The sequence below is a fragment of the Manacus candei genome, unplaced genomic scaffold, assembly GCF_025592945.1.
Source record: "Manacus candei isolate 608988 ecotype Guabito, Panama unplaced genomic scaffold, ASM2559294v1 h1tg000046l, whole genome shotgun sequence".
Taxonomy (NCBI): Eukaryota; Metazoa; Chordata; class Aves; order Passeriformes; family Pipridae; genus Manacus; species Manacus candei.
In genome coordinates, this window is record NW_026138094.1 from 3,290,909 (window position 1) to 3,305,633 (window position 14,725).

At 44.9% G+C, this 14,725-nt stretch overlaps 1 protein-coding gene across 1 annotated transcript in view; it reads left to right on the top strand.

Moving 5' to 3' along the window:
* The first annotated feature begins 3,948 nt into the window (after window positions 1-3,948).
* Window positions 3,949-14,725, top strand: part of RFX7 (regulatory factor X7) — a 49,491-nt gene continuing 38,714 nt past the window's right edge. Inside the window, exon 1 of the mRNA XM_051797058.1 lies at window positions 3,949-4,263. Within this exon, the coding sequence (XP_051653018.1) occupies window positions 4,115-4,263 (149 nt within the window). The 5' untranslated portion in view covers window positions 3,949-4,114. The remainder of the gene's footprint in view (window positions 4,264-14,725) is intronic.

The window sequence follows — 14,725 nt, forward strand, 5'->3', positions numbered from 1 at the left end:
TCAAAATTTGTTGGGTGAATTACTAGTTATTGCACTTTCATTTTACAGGTGCTACACATGAATGGAGATAACAAAACAAAGAGAACCAGAGGGAAATGTCTTGGGCATAGCTCAGGATACACAGAGACAGACATCCCTAGGGAAGGAGAGTTGCAAAAAGGCATCAAAATGGAGTTCACTGAACTGCCTTTTAAAGCTTTTGGAAGTGTCTTTTTTTAGCAAGCCTTTAAAGTCAATTATCCTCCCAGAATGTGTTTCATGTTTGTCTTCAGGATAAAGACAGTGAGATTTCATTATTTATCTGCCTCATACCTCAGCTTGGCCTCTGAGCATGCAGGTCCCTGGCCCTGTGCTAGACAAGAGGCAGCAGATGCCTCTCCATTGACAGGAGAGTGGGAAAAGCACCTTCCCCTCAGTGCTGGCTGTGAGCTGGAGAAAGGGCAGCGAGGCATTCCCCCTTGGAAGCAGGAGACACCGTATTGCCCGACTGTCAAACACAATTCATAATGGAAGAAAAAACAAAACAAAGCCACGCTAAAGCACAGTAGGGAAAATCCTGGAAAATAGGTTAGACGGTATTTAAGCACAACTTCTTCCCTGCTTGTGTTAGATCCCATGCTCCAGAAATGGAGGAAAAATGAACACAGTTTTTTAGAATTGACCTGGCAAAATGGAGTTGGCTCCCACCTGTCACAGGACGACACAGTGGAGATTGTCCTCGTGCAGGCAGCCAGGCCTTTCTTTCCCCTAAACACCTCTTCCATCCTGTTGAAGATCATCCTCGAAGGAATGTATCTGTCTGGCACAGGAGACTTCCAATGTTTTTGAGTTAGAAAAGACAGGAATTTTAGCACTAATGCAGCAACATCAGTTTCTAGACATGCACAGTCTGTCTGCAGAAGGGGAGAGGAAGCCCCCAACCTACCTGCTCTGAGCTCAGCTGCTGCGCTCTCCAATAAGGACAGACGTTTGGAAAATGGGAAAGAACGAGAAAGATCTCAGTCCTGCCAATACTGGTCATGTTTCTGACATGCTTAAACTTTCACACATGCCTTCATTAAGAGTAATGGGACTTAAAATTAACTCCTGTGTATTACTTTAGGTGTGTTTCTTATACACTGCTGACAAGGAGCTCAATCTCTGCGTCAAACGAAGGTTTTCAGAGCCATTAGGTACAAGAACTGCAACAGGGTCCTTGAATGATATTCCTTGGATGATATTCCCTGGAGATGTCCACTCAGTCCATCTGAGTTCAGGTTCATCTCACAGCTGTTAAATAATTCCCCTCAGTATCTTCAAGTTAGTTCCGTCAGCACTAGTTCTCTGTTTACACAATAATTCTGGATCTGTTTGTTCTTTGCTAGAGTTATGTATGATGACATAATCTGCATATAAATTGCCACTTTTTTTGCCCATTTTGCACAGGTGCAGAAACTACAAAACAAGGCAAGTTCAGGTGGTTGTGTAGGAGTCAGCCAATGTGGCCTCCATTTATGGGCCTGCCTGCTGCATAAAGGGAAATATAGAGTGTGGGCTTCTGTGCTGTAGTTAAACACAACACAGACCCATTTCTTCCAAGTATCAGGCTGTGAAAAAAATGTTAAATTCTACTTTACTGCTACGCCTGAGAAGGAAATCTCTTCTTTAGACAAAATGGGACCCCAGTCTTATTTTAGGCCTTTGTGGAATCTTATTTTAAGCCTGCTAGGAACAGGCTTACAGTTGAAGGGCTTCACACCCAAAAGGCACAGAAAAAAAAAGTTGCTTTTTTTTAAAGATGGATTGATGATGAGATATGGGAGCACAGACGTAGCTTCTGAGGCCCACGGCCCACTTTCACCACAAAAATGCAACCTGGGAATCTGGCCCTCTTGGTTAATCTCTCTCAGTTTAATCTCATTCTGCCTTAAACACCTGGTGTGATTTCAGGGTGGCAACCCTCTGGTGCCAGCCTGGCATGGCACAGCAGATTTTGCAGAAGAGAAGTCACTAATTAATTTTTTTTTTTTGTCCTGTGATGCCCACACAGCTGTAAATAAACGTGATTACAAGCTGACATGGCTGGGAACTAAATTCATGGGGAACTAAATTCATGAAGAACTAAATAATAAACTGGTCTTCTAGCTGGTGGTTTAGACTGCAAGCAACAATGAAATGATACGTATTTTTGCTATGTATTGTAATAGTCTGTGATCCTGCAAACATGATGCACATCTGTTGAACTTTATTCTGATGTGTGGGGCCAGCGATTTCAATCTGGGACTGACAGATATTCAGAATTCTTTAATGGCTCTGCGGGTTAAGTTTTGGCCAGGCAGATGTGACAGGGTCCAACAAAAGATCTCAACAGAGGCAACCCTGGCTCTGTTAATACAATTGATAATAAGTGGAAATTGCCACAAAACTAGAAGATATCACCCAGGACATTCACCTTTGTCTTCCCGTGACAGTTTACCTGCATACTGATGTAGTTTTCTTGCAAAAAGCGTAGCAGTTCGGGATTTTAAATTGTTGTCAGACTGGGTAGTTCACAGTTTACTTCTGACTACAATTTTTACTTGTATTTTTCTCTTCTTTATTTTTTGGATGACCTTCAGAAATTTCCAATTGATGTTAAAAAATGTTTTTAATAAGAGGGAGGAACAAAAGACCTTATTTTTCGTGGATCTGATGAGAGGTTTTATAAGGGGAAGATCACCGTCATCGTCATCGCTATTAACGTTCTGATTTTGGAGCAGTGGAAACGTAAGCAAAGATTTATTTTTGAAAGGCCTCGCTTTGGTTGATGACAAAATACTCACCTCCTAAATTTAGCAATGCTGTGTCTCCATGTGTATATTTACATTATTAGTCACCTTTAGGCCCACGTTTTCTGTGATCAGCACAGGCTTGGAAGTCACTCCTTCATCCTTGTGTACCACTGTCAGAGAGGGCACTTGGGTGTCCTTGCCCCTGCCCAGTGGGCTGAAGCTGTGAATTCAAGTGGGAACACTACCAGAATTGGAGTGACTGGGAAAAGAGGGGCAACACAGGGGCAGCTTGGGCTGTCTTTGTTACCATGACCATGGTGGGAAAAGAAACAATAACCATAGAATATCCAGAGTTGGAAGGGACCCACATGGATCATTCAGTCCAACTCCTAATCATGACTATAATAACTTCCACCTTGTATCATAGTCCTCGAATTTGGGTATTTATTCCCCCATTGCCCCAGGTTTTGCAGTTCCTCTGGCTTTTTCATGAAAAGCCACGATGCCAGGAGCCAAAATACAGCTTGTGCGTGTAGTTCACAGAGTACAGTTGTGGTACCTGAGCATCTTAAATTTTTTTGGGAAAACGTTGATCACAGGAAGGTTGTGAGTAAAGGCCGACGGCATTTATGGCAGCCCGGCCCCATTCATGTGCGGGGGACGCACGGGCAGGCTAAGGGCACACATGGCCCGGCCTGGGCTCCCCCAGGGACACGGCAGGCACTTGTTATTTTGTTATCAGCCGCGGCTGCGGGGCGCTCCCGGCCGCGGTGCCGCAGCTGATGTAATGCAATGCTGCTGCCGCCGCAGCGGCTTCACGTGTCTGCGGCGCGCCCGGACACCGGGGCGGCTGCGTGTGCCGTACCCGCTGTGGAACACACACAGACACACACATCACACACAGACACGCGTGTATGTGTTACTCCCGCCGCCGGGCCGCTCCGGGCGCAGCGCCCCCTCCCCAGGGCGGGGGTCCCGGTGCTGCCGGCGGGGCCGCCACCCCCGCCCCGGCCGCGCTCGCCGCCCCCGGCCCCGGCCCCTCCGCGGGGCGGCCCGTGTGTGGGGCACGCCGAGCCTGCGCACTGCGCGGCCGGGCGGGCACGGCGGCCGCGGGGCGAGGAGCGGCGGGGCGGGCCGGGCCAGGTGCTGCCGCTGCCGCTGCGGGGCGGGGGGAGCGCCGAGCGACCCTGCGCGGGGGCGGCGGGGGCCGGGCCGCCATGCGCCGAGCCGCGGGCCGGGCTCGCCATCCTGCGGCGTAGCGGCGGGACGGGTTCCGCCCGTGATGTCCCCCGGGCGGCGGGGGAAGGCGACTCACTCGAGCGCTGCGGCAGAGGCCTAGTGCGGGCAGCGCCGCTCGCGTCCCCATGGCCGAGGAGCAGCAGCCGGAGGGCGGGCAGCCGCCGCGGCGCCTCGCCGGCACCCCCGCGCCCGGCGGGGCCCTGCCGGCCCTGGTGCCGGGGCTGCAGGGCGGCGAGGCCAGCGCGCTGCAGCACAAGATCCGCAGCTCCATCTGGTAAGGGCCGGGCCCCGCGGGGCCGGGGCAGGGCCGGGGGGGGCGCGGCCCCTTTGTGCGGGCGGCGCGGGGCACACGCGTGTACGCGGCGGGGCCCGCGGGGCAGGGACGGCCCCGTGTGCGGGGCGCGGGGCACCTGCCGCGGGCGCAGCTCCCGCACGGCCGCGTTTGGACCGCGCTCGGGAGCCCCCGGCGCGGCGCTGGGGCGGCGGGGGATGCGGAGCCCGGCGGGCACGGTGCGATTGTCCAGCCGCCCTGGAAACCCTCTGCTCTCCCGAGGTCCCAGTCGGGCTGTTCGAGTGCAGTTTTGGCTGGAACTTGTGATGGTTTGCAAGTTCCTGCATAGGAATCCAGGTTGTTTTGGGTTTTTTTTTCCCCCTAAAAATTAAAAGAAAATTCCTAGTAAACCGGCATTTGACTTAAAAATTTTATTTTGTGTGCATTTGTGTGAACTGAGTTCAGTTTACTGCAAATAAAGCACTTTGTGTTTTTTATAAAAAAATATCTGCAAGAGGCTGTCACCTGCAGCATTTGTATTTTATGTATGTTTTTAAAAGCTGCCTTTGGGTGAGGGTGCTGATAAAGTATAGTGAAAGTTGGGAGTTGTAAATACAGGTTACTCATATAATGTTTTCATTTATATACACACACAGTGTATATTTTATACATGTACTCATCCCAATAAAAACATACTGATCTAGCTTGCATATTACGTCATATTACAGTTAGATTGTGTGGTTTGAATGGATATAGCTGGAAAAGAAAGAGAATCTAAATATAATTTTACCTTCCGATTCCTTTATTGTATGGCACACTGACATTGTAATTATTATTGGCATGGTGGTGGTTTTTACTTATTTAAGCAGTAAATAACTGTTCATTCTGCTTAATCCACACTTGCTACCTTTTGTTTTGGTTTTCTCTGCAATGTGACCTAGAGAAGGAATATGAACTGCAGAATTTCCTGTCTGTTTGGATCACAAAATCTTCACGCCTTCCTAATTTATTATGGTATTTAGTTGATGGCCTTTTCATATTTTCTTCTCTTTGCATGAACGGGCTGTTTGGAAATGAGCCTGGGAGAGCATGTTTACATTGCATTCAGATTAGGTATCATGTCCAAGTTGAAGACAAAATGGCTACTAAGTAAAACCTCTGCTTTTATTGTGGGTTTTCTTTTCAAGGGAAAAGAGCACAAAATGTTAGCCTCTGAAATGAAAGCTGCTTGTTTGATTCAGGTAAACTTGATGAATAGCCCAAACCCACGTTTGGTACAAAGGAATGCAGCGTTTTTCCCGATGTGAGTGGCTCTCCTGGTGCCAAGTGCCTGTGACCAGCAGAGGTTTCGCCAGCACCTTGCAGCCCTGTCTCCTGGTACTTTCACAGGCGTTCCTCACCTCAACACGGGTGTTCCTCCTGCCTACCTGTTTCCTGCACCGGGCTTCAACTTCCCTGCTGCTTTCAGGCAGCATCCGTTCCCTGTGGGTTTTGCTGTTGAAATGCAGTATTTGAAGTTAAGGTTATTTTTTTTAATAAGAAAACCTTTTCTTTGATGTCTTCAAACCTCGTGTTTCGCTATTGTGATCAAGCAGTCTTCATTTGAGGCTGGAGTTTCACGTTAATTTGCATCTTCCTGTAGATATGGTGGTTGTTTTGGAACAGCAAGGATGAGGAGCATTGCCAGGGATGTCGTGCACACTGCACCCGGGTAAACAGTGGAAAGCCTTGGGTCTGCTACTCTGTTCAGTGGGTGCTGGTGATGGGTAAACAGCAGGAGAGGTTGTGGAACGCTGGTTGTGAAAATGGCAGTGCACTGCTGTTAACAGAACTTAAGTGTAATGTGCAGAGGAGAGCTTCCTCTTTTCTCCTTCCCTCCTCTTCCTCCCCTCTTCCCCTGCCGTGCCAGTTGCATGTGCTGGCAGGCTGGTGCATTCAATTCCCTCTTTCCTTCCCGAGGGGTTTAGCACATCCAGATTAGTACTCTTCTCTGTTGTTTTCCCCACACCTCCTTTTTTCCTACACATGTTTGTGCATAGTGGATGGAGGTTTTTAGTTGGCTGTGTTTGTTATTGTTTTGTTGTTTTGTTTTGTTTTGTTTTTTATTTTAAGGGTTTCAGTCTTCAAATTATATTGTCAATGAAAATAGTAGTATAGCAAAATATAGCAGCTACTGAAATACTGGACTTGAGGATCACAAACAAGTCTGTGCTTGTCCCTCCCCTGTACAGACAAATATAAATATAGAGTGTGATGCAGGCCACGAGTGGGACAATGAGGTATTCAGTACCTCAACTTATACTTATTTTATTCTGTTTATTAAATTAAAATGTAATTTGACAAAAACATCTTAGGTAATTGTGTACATGTGGAGCCCCTTAAATTGAAACAATAGGTTAAGTCCTGCTGGTTATATTTGCAGTCACAGTCAGTATATATACTGAAGACTTAAAAATGTGCTTGCTAGGAGTCTAGTCTGTTTTGGGATTTTTTGTTGTTGGTTTTTCTTGTTCTTTGTTTGTTTGGGGTGTTTTGAATGATTATTTTTTTTTGCATATGAAGTTTGAACTGAGGAGGGGAAGATAAAAGAGTGACTTAGCTGTGCTTAAAAACAAATCTGGAAGTATTTATTTGCACTGCAACATCACCTACAGGTATTTAACTGCTGTTTGGTTCCAGTAATTGAAGCTCATCACTGTCTCACTGTGTTTGTGTCCTGCCCGCCCCACTTGAACACATCCAGCAAAGTGGTGTCTGGTTTTGTTTGGTGCTGCGTATCTGAGTTGCTGAGGCGGTTGGATGTTCTTACGGTGCGGGTGAAGTGGGCAGAAATAATACTGGATGTCTTTTCCCACTGACGGATTAGGAGTCTAGACGGGGAGAACACGTCTTTGGGAGCCCAGCCTGGCTGATTAGTGTCGGGATGGGCGGGTTTCTAAATTGCCCTGGTCTTCGCTGGACACTGGGCCTTAATCTGCCTGGTTTTATTTCCTTTTAGATTCGTTAAAGCTTTCATATTTATTAATAGCTTTTTGTCCAGACGTTGGAGCCCGAGGCGGGAAAACCTCCCTAGTCAGCTGTCTGAGCATATAGACTAATGGGGTTTCAATTATTTTCTTCGGGTGAGGGTATTACTGAATGTGTGTTATTTGTATACGATGTTTCTGTACCCAAACATATGGTGGGGAAGACAGTCTACTCAATATCCCGTTGAGTTGCCAGAGAATATCTTATCGCCGAAGACAGCGAAGTAGGGATGTAAAAGCAGCGTGGCACAAGGATTGAGATGGGGAGGTGGCCAGGGGAGGATGGTGTGAGCTGAGGGTCTGTCTCGATGGTGTGAAAGAAAAAGACCAACAGTTTTAGGCAATTTAATCCCCCCGCTCAGTGTATTAATCCAAAATCCAGTAGCTGCGAACGTTGAAGGAACGGACAGGTTTGTTTTCTTGTTCACTGTTGCGAATAACTGGTGATGATTCTTCAATAAGCACTTGTTTACTGTTGTAAATAGTAATCTGGTGCTTGCATCTGTGCATGGGTTGGCCCCAGCCTCTTTCACCTTGCCTGCATCTCAGCTCTTTTTGTCCTAGAGGCATCTGTTAGGATTTGAATATAGTAATTCTGCTCGAGAGATTAATTTCTCTCCTTCCCCTCCCCAGTCTCGTGTGTAAACCAGGCTGAGGACCAGGCAGTGTGGAGTGGCAAACACAAAGCATTGCATTTGCAGCCATTTCAGCTGGACGTGGGTGTGGGTTTCAGACCCATAATTTTTGTCCTCAAATCACTCTTCTAGCTAGAAGTTGTAATGGAAAACCACATGAGCTAGGCCGGGCAGTGCTGAAATTATATGTCCTAAGGCCCAGTTTGTCTCGTGTTGAAGGAGGAGTAGGAGGTGAATTGTGCCTTTGTTAGTTTTGGGCTCTGGGTATCGTGCTAGAAAACCAGATTAGCTGATTGTAACACCAGTGTTTTCTAATCTTTGGAAGGCTCCATTCTTTCTTGGACTTACATCATTCCTGCTCCCTCCTGCAGTTGCATCCATCACTCCTCATTAGGCATTGTCAGCAAGCGTGGATCATCACTTAGCTGTTGGCAGAGCAAATGTTCTGCAACTTGGGAAATGCCATTGAGGTTTTTCATTATAGGAATTGTTACTTACTTGTATAGTTAGGTCAGCAGAAAAAATGATTGACAGTCTTGATATTTTTAATAAAATGCCTGGCAATGAAGGGGGAAGCTCAAGGAGCACGTGTTTCAGGCTCTTAGCAAAGCAGGTGGATACACCTTTTTGGTGGTTTTCTTCTGCAGTTGGAATTACTGTAAGACCCTATATGTATTTTTTTAAAACATACGTTTCTTTAGTAAGGTTGGACTAGTCTGGAGACCAGTCCATCTGCATTTTCTCTCTTTTTGTTTCCTGTAGCTTGGGAAAAGGAGGCAGGAAATAAGAGAAAAAAGCCCAACATAACTCAGTATTTTGTTACATGGCCTGTAAAATTGAGTGGAGAACTTAAAATTTCCTCTAACTGATTGCAGATTCTTTGTGGTTATTCTGTGCCTCAGCCCAAAATGCACCATCATTCCCTCCTTCACCCTGGTTAATTCATTGTTAGAAGTGGGAAACATAGTTTATAATTCTTCAATTACAGATTACGGATTTCTGTGGGGAAAGGCAAATAATTATCATTGGCAGGTGTATGGGCTGCACTCATTTCACTAAATCTGTGCAACATCAGAAGTGTGTTTACATCTTTTGAAAAAGTACCTTGAGTCCCTCAGCTAAGATATGTATGTAAAACTGCAAAGATTTCTTGTTACTAACTTGGTTTTCCCAGGGTTTTTGGTTCCATTGTTTGCAGGTGATGCTAAGACTTGTCTGTCCCGAATGTATTTCCTGATAGGGTGTATAAGTAGTCAAATACATAGGAAAAAATTGAACTGTGGACCATATTTTAGAGTTCCTGATGATTTCAGGGAAGGTCAGGCCTCCTTGGGCAAAGGATTTAGCAGCATGTCATTCTCCTTCACATTCTGCTTCCCCAAATGGATAGGAAGAGAAAGTGGAATTTGTTTCATTTCACTCCACCTGGTTCTGTGCAAGTTGTGGACAAAAAAATATCCTCTCTGGTGAGGGCCAGCTCTTAGGGAAGATGTTTCCATAAAACAATTCATCTGATCAGTTCATGTGCCTATTTGTCTTTGACTGTCAACAAATTTTAAACTATGTGCCAGGGTGTAACCATCTGTGGTGCATATCTCATGAATTTGGGCAAAGTAAATCCCACACCATTTGTCACTTTTTCAACTTGACTTCTCCTGGAGGTGGCCTCTGGGAGGTTGTTTGGAGACCTTCCATTCCCCTGAACAAGGTCCAGGTACGCCCTTTATCTGTTACTACACGTTCCTGTAAAGAGGAAACCCATCTTTTGTGGGGAAGCCCCTCCAGAAGAATTCCTTCAAGAGCATTTACTCTTCTGCAAGTACATCCCTGTGCTGTTGGGAAAGCCTTCCCCTGTGCCACTGGCTGTGGGAGCGGGCAGGTCAGCGGCAGGAATCCGTGCCAGGTCGGCGTGGGAGGAGAAGCAGCTTTCCAAAAGGGGCATGGCCACCACGGTGGTGGAGTTTCTGGGTCAGCAGGTGTGGAAGCCAATTTGGTCTGGAGGCATTTTTACAAGGTTAGAAAATAAACCTGAATAAAATGAATGGTGACCTTTATGTAACCTTTTGAGAATGGAGTTGAGGTTTTATTGAATATCCTGGCTCTGAGTTGGATGAAATAGCTTTGCAGGAAAAAAAAAGATCTTTATAAATCTGCATGTAGGAAGAGTGGATTTTTCATTCTTGCTCATGGGTTTTGTATGTCTTCATTTCTTGAAACAATTGAATCTAATAAAGTATGTGGGGGGAAACAATATTCAAGTAATAAAAGATTTGGATAAGTTTTACAGCTGTTCATTTAAAATGCATTAGAGTGCATTAAATTGTTGACTTCACAGCATCAAACATACACAATTCTTTGTTTCATAAACATTTTACTTTCTACTGCTGGAGTTTCTTCATCGAAGCAAGTCAGATTGTGTGACATTGTGATTCAGAGCAGCATTTCTAATGAGTTCTTAATAAGCACAGAATTTCAAGATTGTCATCCCAGGCTTCCATAGCTGGGTTGCTTGCCATCTGGGGCAATTCTGTTTGATTCACATATGTCTGTGTGCCATTGGTGAGTAGGAATCCAAATTTCTCCTGAAAGGAACACTTGGACCCCCCCCTAAAAGTTCCTGGATGTATAAATTACTCAGAAAAAGTACTGTAATTGGGTGAGATGATGGTACTCCTTGGGTTTGGCTGATCAGATTTGTATTGAAGCACTGATTAATCTTTTAATTAATTGCAGTTGGGGTGATTTTGTTAGTCTTTGTGTGTGTGTGTGTAGTTTTGAGAGCAGGGGTTGAGCTTAATGTTTTTACACAGATCCCATAACTTATGTATGTTGCCTTCTCTTGTTACTCTACTCTGCTGCTTGCCAAACAGAAGTATTTGGAGAAGGGCCAGAGCTGCAAAATTCAGATCAGGATCCAAACTTGGATTTTTGGTTCAAGCTTTTCTAATATCTAATATTACAAAGCCTCATATATAAATAGGGAACTCTTTATTTTTAAACTGCCATGAGGAGATGGAGGTGGCTTTCCAGCTTGCCTCTGAAGCAATAGAGGTAGAATGCTGGACTGTATGTTTGAAAAGTTAGCAGCAGGTGATTCAAAAGGTGAATTGAATAGATGAAAAAGCAGTGGGTGCTCTGTCACCCAGAAAGAACCCAAGCAAAAGGCCAGCACACATTGGTACTTTTAAGCAAGTGAGAAGAGTCCCCTAAATTTAAAATTCTGGAACTGGTGGCATGTTTTGTGGTGTTCTGTTGGATCTTTGGGCATTTCAAGGGTTTGTTTTGTTTTTTTCTAAATGGAGTTAGCCAGTATCTCAATTTTAATGCTTTCTTGATTTAATGGAAAAAGGATTATCTCCCATCAAGTAGGATGCTCGTTATCGGCTGCTGTGCCATCAACAGGGTTTCAGTAAGCTGCCAAGTGTTTTGTATTGTTGAATGTTTAATCATTAAGACAGTGGAAAAAAAACATTCAAAACTTCCCAAATATTTTCCTTGTTGCTTGTTTTTAATTGCTTGTGGTTGCTGCAGTGACATTGTACCCATCAAAGGGTGAGGAGCCCGGGTGTTGCTGCCGGCGGGGATGGGGATGGCTCTGGGTGGTGGGACTTGCACGTGGGGCTGTGGTGGAGGGGCCTCCCGTGGGTGGCAGAGCTGCCAGGCTCTTTTTTGTGGACCTAACTGGTCTTCCACCTGGTGAGTGGTCCAGTCTTTGTCTCTTGCTCGGGCTACATGAGCTGTTGTGTTTTCCTGGCTGTGACCCCAAACACTCTGCATGGTGCAGCACATGCTGGTGCTGGGACAGGGGTTGTGTCTATGGATGTGGGTTTCTTGGGGTGAACCTGTGTTCCTCCACAGCAACAAGTCCTGCTTAGCCTTTCCCAGGAGCTGCCTGGGGATGCTATCACCTACTGATTGTCAGGTACTTCAAGTTTGGGAAGAAAATCTTGTTCCGGGGAAGAACTTGTTTATGAAATGAGGCGTATTCATATCCCCTCCTGAGAGGAAGTTTGTGGTTAAATGTCAAGGTCCGTGATCAGTGGCTGTCCTCTCTGTTTGATGGCCTCACAGGCATGCAGGCAACATGTATTTCTTACGCAGAAGTTCCTAAGTGCCATTATAAGGTTGTTGGGGCACCTGCGAGTAAAAAAATTGGATTGCACTGGACAGAAGGAATTACAGTTCATTACTTCGGTTGCCTTTAAAGCAGTGAATTAAACTATTTTTAAACCAATCAGCTTTAAAAACTGTTGCATCTTTTTCTTAGTACAAGGTTGCCTGGAAGTGTCTGTCAAGTATCCCTTGGACAAACAAGAATTAGTTTGTGAGCAAGGTGTGCTGGATAGTAGGATGGACAATTTATTCTCTTGCATCTTCCTTGTCACCTTCTTGCCTTTCTTTAGAAATCACTTGTTAATACTTGGAGAAGTCTTTGTGACTGCAGTAAAAATACTCCTGTGTGACCATTGCCACATGAAAATACAGACTGGAAAGGCAGCTACTCAGTACCACAAATGGTAACTCTTTGAAGGCCAGTAAATTGAAAAGCTTTAACATTTATTCAGTATTTTTTCGTGGATGGAATTTTAGTCTTTGTTTTTAATCTTCTTTGAAAAATGGTGACAACTCCTACCTCTAGAACCACATATTAGTTTTAATGCTTATTCAGTGGAGGAAACTACTGGAGAAGCTTGGGTGCTTATTAAGCCAGGGGCAAGAATCCTACAAGGGGATTCTGGATCCTGTGTGAATGCTGTGTCTGGAGGCCATTTGAAATTGAGACTCAAGGCTTCTGCTTCAGGGCTGGACATCCTCTGGCAAGACCAGTCTGTTGTCTGTGCTGGAGGCGTGCAGGCAGTAGTTTCTTGGGAAGAGCAGGCAGGTGGTGGATGCCTGTGCTCTCGGGAAGCTCCATGCAGGATGGGTTCCCTGCCGCAGTGAGCTGTGCCTGTTGGTACTTGGCATCATCCTCTTATAGCTTCCATGTCCCTCTCTGTGTTGGGATTCAGGTGCTTTGTGCTTCTCCTGGTGTTTCTCAGTGCAAGGTCAGTGATTACTGTGATCCATGCACTGGTTCTATGGAAGTTGGGAGCTGTGGGTGAGGCATCTGCGAGGCTGGACAGTGCCCAGCCCTTGCTGAAGGCTGTAGCTCTTTCTGCTGTGATGGGGTGGACTGAAGCAAAGGCCAAAATTCATTTTGGAATAATCTTGCAGAAGTCAGACAGTGCTACAGAAACCTGTTTTATCCAAGCTCTGACATAGTATGACAAAGTCCCTCTGATATAAGGTGTATAAAAACTTGGTCTATTTTCTTTATGGTTTGATTTATTTATTTATTTATTTATTAAGCCTTTTGGCATTATAAATTAGGAAAGCCTACAGTTGCTATTAGTGGTCATGTAGACTAAATAAATTAGTTGATATTTAAAAGACAGTCAGATTACTCACTGGCAGTAATTGGAAGCTGCACACCTGGAACCACAGTTTGCTGAAGAGCTAAGCCAGCTTTTGGCTCCAGGAGCCTGCTCTGCAGCATCACTTTCATTATGCTTGATTCCAGTGGTATAGTTCAATCACTGACTCCTAAAAAGTTGAGAAATGAATTGGCAGCTGAGAGAAAAGTGTATTTGCCTCTTCCATTCAACAAGTGAATGAAATGGGATTGGCAGATGTAGTTTTAAAGATCTAAAATATCCCTGGGAAATTTTGAACAGAATCTATCAGTTGTATTTAACATCTGGAGGTGGCTTACTGATTCAAAGAAACAAATCTCAAATAATGAACAAATGTGCTGAAGACATAAGAAAAAGCATTTATTTTGCCTTTTACAGCAGTTTGGAAATGCTGGTGGTTTGTATGTGTTTAATTATGTTGAACAAAGGTTTGTCTAAATGCAATTAATCTTGTGCATCATTTGATCATGCAAAAAATGCCAGTGCTGACCCTGAAGATTTGGTAACCTATGTAATTAAGCCTGTGATCCATGAGGATATTCAAACACCTATCCCTTATTGATTACTTCCGAGTAGAAGCCAGGTGTCTGATTACCCTGTAGATCCATGCCTGAATGTACTTTGAGTAGCCGATTTTCCTGGTTAATAATGGCTAAAAAAAGGCAATGGTCTTGATCTTGCAGGCTAAGAATGAGAACGAAACACAAGATGCTTTGTTTTGTTTAATACCTATGAGTTAAAGCAGTTCCCATTTAGCTTTCATGGAGCATATTCCCATGGACTGCATCTTTTTCTTGCTAGCAATTTAGTTTTCTTGGAGGGATTAAGAGAGTGAGTTCATCTATCACCATGGTTTGTACAATCAAGTTGGTGAAACTTGCAACTTGATTGAAAAACAAAATACAGGTAATGTGAACCATGGTTCAGTGTGCAGAAGCCCCTCTGTGAACACTTGGTCACACACGCACATACTGGGATGTTGTCAGTCAACAGCTCCAGCTGTTCAGAGGGAAAATATTTGCAATGGGTAAGCGTGTGCAGGGCAGAACCTATTAATTGCTATTTGTCACTTCCCAGGGGTTCTTGTTGCTTTAGTGAAGTTCTTAGTTACCACTGAATACTTTAAATACCAGTAGCTTTGTGGTAAATGAGGCCCAGCGTAGGATCAGGAGGTAGCTCGAGTACCTTGTATTCTTCTGGAATTGTCAAACTCAGAAAAGTGAGTTTTGGTTTGATGAGTTCAATGGCTGAGCACAGGAGTGGCAAAGCAGCATGTAGTTCACCTTGAAAATTGAAATTAAATTGTTAATAATCACATAAGGACATTTTCATTCCCTTAGCGCAGACATCT